At 35.2% G+C, this 10271-nt stretch overlaps 2 protein-coding genes across 2 annotated transcripts; both read right to left on the bottom strand.

Moving 5' to 3' along the window:
- Nucleotides 1-5441: 5441 nt before the first annotated feature.
- Nucleotides 5442-6359, bottom strand: LOC18024246 (RNA polymerase II C-terminal domain phosphatase-like 4). Its single transcript, XM_006406418.1, has one exon. It carries the CDS (start codon nt 6357-6359, stop codon nt 5442-5444), a length of 918 nt encoding a protein of 305 aa, XP_006406481.1.
- A 1264-nt stretch (nt 6360-7623) lies between these two features.
- LOC18024245 lies at nt 7624-9811 on the bottom strand. The gene is made up of 4 exons (XM_006406417.2): nt 9011-9811; nt 8659-8925; nt 8487-8578; nt 7624-8407 (listed from the first exon to the last, which is right to left on the bottom strand). Exons 1-4 carry the CDS (start codon nt 9809-9811, stop codon nt 7669-7671), a joined length of 1899 nt encoding a protein of 632 aa, XP_006406480.1. The 3' UTR covers nt 7624-7668.
- Nucleotides 9812-10271: the final 460 nt, after the last annotated feature.

Here is a 10271-nt window from a genome sequence, read left to right as displayed (position 1 = left end):
GCATTTAGGCATCATTGAGCATTATGAGTAAACCACACCACTCTTCTCCATAGTGCTAGAGGGCGTGATTGTCGTAATAGGTCTCGAGTTTGTTTCGTACTGAATCGAGGCTTGTACGCATCAAGCTTCCATCTCCAGAGAAAAACGTCCTCCTCATCTGGCTTGTAGTGAGTTCGGGCTGCAGAGATTTCGTCCTCTATCTTGTTAAAGATAGGATATCGATGACGTCTTCTCCGATGAAAACAGAGGGCAGAAGCAACTGTTTTTTTTTTTCACCTCTTTCATTATCTTCATTTCCTTCTACTTTTTCTTCTTCATTTTGTGGTTTATTCTTCTTCTTTTTTTTCGTATTTTCCATCTTCCACTTCATCTACTATGTACTGGTTTTATTCTCAGTTTTGTTCTTCTGATTATTTTGTTTTCTTCGCTAAATTTGTCATTACTTTCTTCTTTGTTCACCATCTTTATCTTAACCGACCATTTTTCTTTTCTTTGTTTTCTATTTCATATTTTCCAAATTCTTCTTTATTGACTTCGTCTTTTTTCTTTTCCCTCTTCTTTATCTTTTAGTTCATCTTAATTGTCTTTTCGTTCTTCTCGTCGCTCATCTTTAATTCCTACTTATTTTGTACTAACTTCTTGGTCTTTTAAACTTCAATTTTCTTTTTTTAGTTTCTAAGTGTCAGTTTAAGTATTGTTTTAGTCTTTAAATTTGATCTTAAGAAATTAATGTGGTTTATGTGATTTTTTTAATTTATGTGTACTTTATTTATGTTGTAGTTTTTAAATTGGTTTTGGTCTCAATCCTTAGTATGTCCCATCTTCTCTGTATAGACTTTACTGGTTGTCTACTCTCCGCAACAAATGAATATGTCTCAATACATGTCCACTTTGGTGATTATGCAGTACAATGTCAGATATCAACCAAAGGCATGAAAAATGTCAGAAGAAATGTAGAAAATGAATCATCATTACTGATGAGTTAATTAAAAACGAAAGATTACCCTATTTATCTAACTCTCCAAGCAGCATAATTGTTTGACCAAGGTAACCTGCCAGGTTCCTTTAAACTCCAGAGTCGATTTAGTTTGTATTTCTATACCGCTTATTAATTAGTAAATAAAATATTAGTAAATATAACTATTTTTTGTAAGTTTATAAAAAATAATAATATATCTATGCAAAGCTAAATAATTTTTATTCGCTCACCTAATATATGACTTGTGAAAACAGATGTAAATAAAAAGAGAACTAAGAACAACAGTTTCTATAAATTGACATAGGAAATTTTCTCTGCGCAAATGAATTTATTATCAAAATACAATAAAGCAAATAAAAAAGACAGTAAGCTCAAAATTTGATAGTCAGATAAAGACCAACTGAGTTCAAAAAATTCTCTCTTGGAGTTTGAAGATTGACAAACCCTTGGTATAAGGAACAATCACATAACATTGAGTGTGTAAATACCATATCTGGCCATTGTCAACACCACTTAGACCAATCTTGTGTTCACTGCAAGGCGGATGTTTGGATATATGTTCATCTTGATCCTTGATTTGGGCGAATAAGATATGAACCCCCTGATTGGTTCGGTTTATATTTTGCGAATCACAATGGCGTGGGTTGCATGCTGAACAAACCGAAAGCATATATATATATATATATATATATATTTTTTTTTTTTACTTAATATTAATTAAATCAACCCACAAGGGCATCGTCCGGTTACAACTCCAGTGAACGGACAAAATACACGGAGGGAAAAAAAACGGTAATCATGGATACAACATCTCTAAGAGCTAAATCTACGGTGGGAAAAGGCAAAGAACCCCTACGCACCTATTACAAAGTATATTACAAAGTCAGTATATGGGAGATTAGGGGGAGATTACACAGAATTTGAGCAGATTCGGAGTATTTATCACAAACTCCCATATTAAGAATAGAACAAAAATTTATACGAAAAAAAAAACTTACTATGAATTATATAATAATATAAAAAAAACTTTACTTAAAAAAGTTATTTTAGTTTAATTATTTAGAATTATTAAGGAATGTATTTTAATTATGAAATTTAGTGATTGTCTTCCAGTACATTAAGTGAGCTTTTTTTTTAACAATAAAAGTTCTTGGGTTATACGTAGTTACTGTTTCAATTCCCCGTACCTGAAAGCGTTATATAAAGAAAAAATAAATATAGTTAGTGGAAATCACCAATGCATTTAGTCTGTATATGTGCAAAAGGACACTGAAATATTCCTAGTCTACTTCCATGGCCCAAGGCCCAACTCAGTCATTGCAAAGCAGCATGTTAATCTTGAACTTGAGAATTTAACAGCACTACCTTGAACTTAGAATTTAACAGCACTTTGTCCAAAAGAATTTAACAACACTACCTTGAACTTAATCATGCTTTACGAATATCCAAAATGTTAATCTCATTGTTTTCAATACCAGATCTGGACGATATCTCTCAAGATCGAATATCCATCTCAAAAATGAGAAATTCAAGAGGAATTTGTATTTCCTTTGATTTGAGTTAGGCACAAACATGTAATTCTTTGATCATACCACAGCAAGAAATGAACCCCGCAGAGATCAAGTAATCATAAATCACGCTAACCTCGAACAGAGCAAACTTCTTGAGCTCAACCTCAAGACTTGTCTCCGTCAACCATCCTTGACAGACCCCTTTCTCGAGCAAGTACCAGATGTGCACTTCATACTGACCTCGCACTACTGCTCCATCTTCTAATTATAATCCAAAACAAACATAACCGAACCCAACAAGGTGTCCCCTACCTGTTTTATATATCTACAGGTTATACACAAATCAACTTCAATCAAGATAACCAATACGATCGAGACAAACAAAAAGAAACCACATGCACAATATAGAAGTAAATATAGAAATAAAATCTTAACTTTTCGAGACCAATGCAGGACACAGTGAGAAACGACATCTAAACAGTTTACAAACATCAAACAACTGTAAGATACAAATAAAAGGAAAAAAGAGGTAAATATCAATCTTTATAGAGAAGAATTCACCACAGAGAAAGAAGAAAAAGATAAAAGACAGAGACAATGGGACAAAAAAAAAGCAGAGTCAAAAACAGAACAACGCAAATGCAAAACATGCAAACGTGATAAACAAGAAACTGTTATCTCTCAAAGTAAAATCGATGCATACCTCTTTTAGGGACGATATCAGTACTGAGAGTGATGCAGGGGATGAGTCTCATATGGATTCATCTTCTTCATCACATGCTCGTTGTGATCTTGGTAGCACTTTCTTCACCAGACTTGTCACCAGAATTTCTGCATTAGTTATAGCTTCATATTAGGAATAATTAACACGAATCAGACCACGACCAATTTAACAAATTACAAGAATTAAAGATAAGAGTCGACGGCCAAAGACAAAAATAAGAACAACAAAAACAAACGCAAGAAGACAAAAGCAAAACGATGCCAAAACAAAATACTCAAAATGCGCAAAGTTGATACAACAAAAACTGATAACTCGAGAGAGCATGACCGATGTACAAACCAGACAAATATCCCAAAGAGACGGAGTAATACAAGAGCAAAAAAAAACTGATCAATTAGCAAGCAAATCACATGCACGAAGAAAAGAATAATAATTCTTTGCCACACAGACCAACAAACAACACATAAACAACAAAAATTCTTTACAATGAAAACCCTGAAGGCATAAAACCTACAAAACTCAAGTGCTGGTTGACTAAGTGCGGCTAAAAGATATATAACTCACAGGTCAAGCTAGGGTTTCACAATTATATTTTTACCGATACATTCTCAAACAAAATATATGTTTTGCGAGTTTGTGTTTATCTTTTAAAAATTGGTATGACAATAGAGGGTTATAGTCCTAAATACATTTTCTGAATTAAATAATCAATACTTCGCTGGTTTTTATTTATTTAATCGATTTTTATATGTTTTTTTATAAAAATTAATTTAAATAATTCTAAGAAGGGGTAAAGGTTAATTAGCCACTCTAAGGTTAAATGAGAGAGCTTTAAATTAAAATTTTATTTCACTTATAATATATATGATGTATAAAAGATTCAGGATATTTCTATGTACGATTTTGTAAACAAAAGAAGAAGAGTTAACTAAGGGGAGATTTTCACGGAGCAAAAGAATGTTAAAAATAATAGTGCAAGTGATTTTCAAGGGTGGATGCAAGTGCTAAAAAAATCGCTAGGCGGTAGCGGGCGGTCGAGCTCCGACTAGCACCTAGGTCGAAAATCAGTGATTATTCATTGATTAGTCAGTGATTAATTTTTTAATTATTTTATATTATATTTAATTTTTAATTAATTATATTAGTCCTTTTTAGATGATTTTGGAGTTTGAACTCGCCTAGGCTGATTTTAGGCCAATTTCAAAAAAAAAATGGAAATTTTATTAATAAAGTTGAGCTAATTTCAAAATTTTTAAGATTTTTGGGTTGATTTTCAAAATTTAAGCAACTATTTTATTTTTTTAATCAGTTTTAAGCGATTTTAGACGGTTTTAGGCGGTTCTAGACTGTAAAAAATCGGAAAACCGCCTAGAAACACTACCTAGCACCTAGTCGGGGCGGTCAGCCATCACCTAACGCCTAGACGGCCGACTAGACGGCTAGGCGGCCTACTTTTTGAACAGGGCGTAATACTGTACGTAAGAACATTGTCCACTGATTGAATGGTAGTGAAGATGAAATTCTAATCACAAAAAGAACAAATGGACTTTGAAGATTTGTTCGAAGGTGTTGCACAATATGCTATATTCGCAAAGATTTTCTGAAACTATTTTGCTTTTTGAGTTTAATAATCTATAGATTTAACTAGACACTATACATTAACTTATTCTTGGTCATGAGAACTAATGAGAAAATCTTCCCCTGTATAGCCACATTATTCCGCATACTTATCTAATATTTTAACTGCAGTTATATGGCACCTTTTCCAACTGGAGGTTGTGATATTTTTGTCAACATTTTTGGGATGGTAACAACAAGAAGATCAAATCCTGCAGCTTAGTAAGGAAGAAATAGAATCATCGTCAACACAAGTTAGTTTCTTTTATGTCTTTGCTATGAATGAATGTCCTAAAGATTGAATCAATTTTATTTCAAAGTTTGTTTGAGCTTCTAATCCCTTTTTGTATTGTATTGAGTGAAGTAAAAATATAATGCTTTGTAGTTCATTTAGCTTAAGGATATATTAACTAATAAGATAGTGAATTACCCATATTCACCGCATACGGAAATATGTTCTATACTCAAATTATCTTGCCACAAAGAAAAAATTATTTCTTGCAGATGAAGGAGATTACAAAACTAACAATGCTAAATAAAGAAATATTTTTGTTTTTTACAGAATGATCTCTATATAAAATAAAATATAGAAAGTGATCAATAAATCATTCTACTGTAGGTAATGATTGAGACGATTGAATTCTATCTCTTGTAGCAGCAACCTCACGTCTTTTGACTCCAGCTCGTCGTCGACTCTGAAGAATCCAAAGTGAACTTCCTTGAGCAATTTCAAAACATTGGCCAATCCACCGTCGCTTTCACTCTCGTCTATCTTCTTACAAGGCTTAGAATGTTGCTTATTATTCATTCTGAAATAATAATATCCGCTAATCTCCACTAAGTTAATCTTGTGATCGATCCAAACATCAGGGTTATCATCCACAATCACCACTCCACGCTCATCAGCCAAAACCAAATCAAGAGTCTTCATATAAGGACTCTCGTCTCTCGTTATCAATCTTTCCCCGAAATAGATTTGCTTCGGATCAAGCACCTCCAAGATGGCTTTAGCGTAAACTCGAGTACCCATTGTGTAAGCATGCATTGTGAACATCTCGTTGGCTTCTTCCAAGAAACCGCGAACAAAAGGCCGTAGTTTCAGCAAGTATTCAATGAGATCATCTCCTTGGAGTTTGATCTTCCACAGATCTTGCCTTCTAGTTGTTTCTTCGAGTAAATACTTGTCTGATTCGGAGAGTTTTGAAACCCTAACGGTGTGGATAAGCGTGTGGTCCAAGTCAAGGACAAGGTGAAGCTTCTTCTCGTTGAGACAAGAGAATCTCGTTATATGGTGCTTTGTTAACGCCACAGCTTCGTGGCTTAGCTGCAAACCGTCGCATAGATAATCGAATGCTCGACCTTGGCGTTTTTCCACCGTTGATTCGCAGCCGGTGCAGACTCCGTGAAGAACGTACCAATGGCCACAGCTACTAGATGACGATGATGACGAGGACCCGTCGATCTCCGGTTCGATCTTCTGCCTCTTGGCTCCTTCTGGTTTTAGAGAAAGATTTTCAACTGCAAACATGATTTCTTCGATTTGAGAGCGAATTCACCAACTTCAAGTCGAAAATCCACAAAACAAAAACTTAGAAATCGAGCAAGCAAAAATATTCTGATCAGAAACCTGGACAAGCGAGAGAGGGTATTTTAGGGTTTGTTAATGGTTGAACACGACTTATATAAGAAACAGGGGCATAGTCAATTTCTTGTTCTTATATAACACATTAATAGATTGAAAACATTAACATTTAAAGTTAAAGAATACTATTTTATTGTCATTGTCTCCGAATACTATTTACATGCATAGCTCTAGACTCTCCACTTTCAAATACTATTTACCTGCATGGTTTTAATAGTCTCTTTGATAGTCTCTAGTAGTCTCACCATTTTACTATCGTATATTCGTGGTAGAATATGAAAATATGAAAAATACTAAATGTACCTGATTTTCTGCTAAATTTCGCTCTAACAATTAACTAAACCCTTCTAATAATATTACAAGTGTGACGTAATTTTCTAGTTTCCTTTAATTTCAGTTTGGTTCCATTCGATACATTGTTAGAATTCATGTGATTATCAACTGAACCAGATCCATATTAAAAATCTCTGAACATTACTACCTCTTTGGCCTTACACCTGAAAACAATCATTAGAGAAAACATAGTCCACAACATCCTAATTTCACGACTAAACCTAAAAGTGAGATTGTCTTTCAGTACAAGTGTTGTTGATGAGACATGAGATTGGTACTACGTTGATGACTTAACAAAGGAGTTGTAGAATAGACGGTGAACATTAACATTTAAACTTTAAAGTTAAAAAAAACTATTTTATTGTTACTGCCTCCGAATCCTATTTACATGCATAGCTCTGATAGTCTCTCTGATAGTCTCTCCACTTCCAAATACTATTTACCTGCATGGTTTTGATAGTCTCTCTGGTAGTCTCTCTGGTAGTCTCTCTGGTAGTCTCTCTGGTAGTCTCTCTGGTAGTCTCTCTGGTAGTCTCTCTGGTAGTCTCTCCATTTTACTATCGTATATTTGTGGTAAAATATCGAAATATGAAAAATCCTAAATGTACCTGATTTTCTGCTAAATTTTGCTCTAACAATTAACTAAACCCTCTAATAATATTACAAGTGTGACATAATTTTCTAGTTTCCTTTAATTTTGGTTTGGTTCCGTTCGATACATTGTTAGAGTTCATGTGATTATTAACTGAACCGGACCCATACCTCTTTGGCCTTACACCTGAAACAATCATTAGAGAATACATAGTACACAAAATCCTAATTTCACGACAAAAAAAAGTAAACCTAAAAGTGAGATTGTCTTTCAGTACAAGTGTTGTTGATGAGACATGAGATTGGTACTACGTTGATGACTTAACAAAGAAGTTGTCTCAACATGTTTCAAAAGAATCCTGTATATCTTGTTCCTCACTCTACCACAAGCCTCTGTTTCAGACTCTGTCATCATCATCATTACCACTTCCTCCTCTTCTTCTTCTTCACCTCCTTTAACAATGGCGTCTAACCAATCACTCACTCGTTTTATCTGATACATCGTCTCCCCTACTTGTTGACTGCTCATCTCTCTCCACTTTGTTCCATTACTGATCTCATCTAAATACGTCTCAACACGGCTCAAGTACCAGCTTCTTCCTTCTTCCTTAACCCAGTTTCTGAGTTCCCTCGCTGCTCTGCTTAACCTCTCCTTTCTCTCTCCCGATCCCAAGTTTCTTTCGGTTGTGTTATCCTCACGGTTATCGATCTCTTGAGCGATTAGGGTAAGACTCTTTTTGGCGGGACTCTGCGTAGGCTTACTTGCGGATAAAGAAACGGGTTTGAGATCTGTAGCTAAAGCTGATTTGATCCACTGAGTCGCCTTTTCACGTCTGTCATCCCCGGTTTTGGCTGTGTTTGAGTTGCAGTGCTCTGTTTTCTCAGTGGATAATGATTGAATGATGAGCCTGCTCTTTCTTAACTCATCTTGGAAACTCAAGAATTCTCCGATTGGTAGCTGTTGATTATGATGTTGTTGATTTCTCCTGTCCGAAAGCTCCGAGTATGACCTAAATATATATCATTTCAGTGAGAATATTGCTTGAGAAAGAAGGTACATTTACTTGTGTCTCAATTAATGTTCTGTACCTTAGACATTTGAGCAATCTTTCAGCAGCTGAAGCCTCTAACAAAGCTTGAGATGCAGCGGAAATAGCCTTATCTCTCTGTCTCAGAATTTCCTGCCAAATTTTCTTCGTCAATTTTCTTTTAAACTGATTAAAAATCAAATTCTTGATTGATCATAAGCTATCAGTATTACCTTTCCTAGGTTTACAACTTTGGGAGGAAGTGAATTCCAGAGAATCTCTGTCTCTGTCCAGCTTCTTTTCCTCGAAATCGAATCTGTGGGTTCAAGGGTATTGCTTTTAGGTGGAAGAAGGTTCTTACTCTTATGACTTCCACTTCCATAGCTTAAGCTTTTAGCCCATCTTGGAGATGGTGAAACCACACCTTCTCTTCTTCTTGTTCTACTACTTGACTTCTCCTCTATCACTCCACAGCTTCGCACAGAAGGAGAAGGCGAAGCCTGAAAAAATAAAATCAGAAGAAACCACATGTCAGAAAATGTCGCAGAGATGTTCTTGCGAAAAGCCATTTTCTATAAGACTTACAGCAGAAGAACTTCGAGCTCTTGGAACATGTAATTTGATGTCATGATCATAATTCTTAATCATGGATGGATCTAATGACTCTCTTCTCTTTCTATTATCACTCAAACCGATCCAACTTCTTCTCCTAGCTGCTGAAGATAAAGAAGAAGAGCAACTCGAAACCATTGACTCTGTATCATCCTTTTCCTCCATTACACTCGAAAGGTTTTTCAACGACCCAAAATCCGTTACATTTATCTCAGAGACGCTTGAGTTGTTCCATCTTGTTCTTCTTGGTTTCTTCACTTGGTGATTGTAGCTTTGCTCTGTATCCGATAGATCGACACAGAACTTCTCGATACGTTCTTTAGGGATTAAATCGATAGGTTCACCGGTGCAAGGCCTTCGACCTGGAGTTGGTCTAATGCCTTTGATCACAGGAACTGGATAAGCGAATTCAAGCTTCTCGACAAATATCAATTGCCCGATTTGTAACTTGTCGTAGAGAACAAGATCGTTCTCTTCTCGTGGCAATGAGACGTACATTGAATGTGATGAATCTGAGATTCTCAAGAAGAAACCTTTGTTTGGCCATAACCCTCCAGCTGCTAACACAGGGATTATGCTTCTTATCTGCAGCAAAACCGGTCTGTGATCAACGTCTCTTCGCACTTTCCCGACTCCCATTTCTTCTAGAAGCTTGAAAAGAACACCTGATCTTAGTTCTGCCATTTCCACCGACGATGATTCTTGTGAGATGTGTATCAGGAGAAACAGAGATAGGCAAGAAGAAAGAAGGCTATGTTTCTCAATCTGTTGCATACAGACATGAACAAGATTTGCTGGAATCTAATGTGTGATTCTGTTCAAAATGAAGAAAGTTTTGTTTTGAAAATTCTTCTTTACTTTTATGAATAAAGAAGCCCTAATGCAGATATTTCTTCATTGACTGCCAAGCAATCAACAGATCATTCCTCTGTTTCCTCTGTTATTAGTCATTGCTTTGTTTTGGCACTTCTTTTTACTATTCTTGGTCATTCTTTTTGTTAAATACAATAATTCAGTTAAAACAGAAAAAACAATTTATATATTGCACTTGATTAATTTAATAAAAAATAAAACAATTTAAACCATTGACTAGTATCTGAAAGTTATTACAGTTTGATTAAGGGCATGCATACAAATAGAATGATCAGACTTATAATTAATCTTCCTTCTTACAGAAGATCATCGTCTATCTGTAAAACGAGGCTTTGTTGCTACACTCTGAGAAGAAGAATCT

Source organism: Eutrema salsugineum, unplaced genomic scaffold, assembly GCF_000478725.1.
Source record: "Eutrema salsugineum unplaced genomic scaffold, Eutsalg1_0 scaffold_13, whole genome shotgun sequence".
In the NCBI taxonomy this organism is placed as follows: domain Eukaryota; kingdom Viridiplantae; phylum Streptophyta; class Magnoliopsida; order Brassicales; family Brassicaceae; genus Eutrema; species Eutrema salsugineum.
The sequence above is the reverse complement of the archived record's forward strand: the minus strand, read 5'-3'. Positions and strand labels throughout refer to the sequence as shown.

What these genes read in the sequence shown, in the direction of transcription:
- LOC18024246 (XM_006406418.1), bottom strand. Translation starts at nt 6,359, where the DNA reads ATGTTTGCAGTTGAAAATCTTTCTCTAAAACCAGAAGGAGCCAAGAGG.
- LOC18024245 (XM_006406417.2), bottom strand. Translation starts at nt 9,811, where the DNA reads ATGCAACAGATTGAGAAACATAGCCTTCTTTCTTCTTGCCTATCTCTG. An exon ending in AAGTTGTAAACCTAGGAAAG is followed by an intron (nt 8,579 to 8,658) that starts GTAATACTGATA and finishes AAAATTTGGCAG; the next exon opens with GAAATTCTGAGACAGAGAGA. An exon ending in AGATTGCTCAAATGTCTAAG is followed by an intron (nt 8,408 to 8,486) that starts GTACAGAACATT and finishes ATATATATTTAG; the next exon opens with GTCATACTCGGAGCTTTCGG.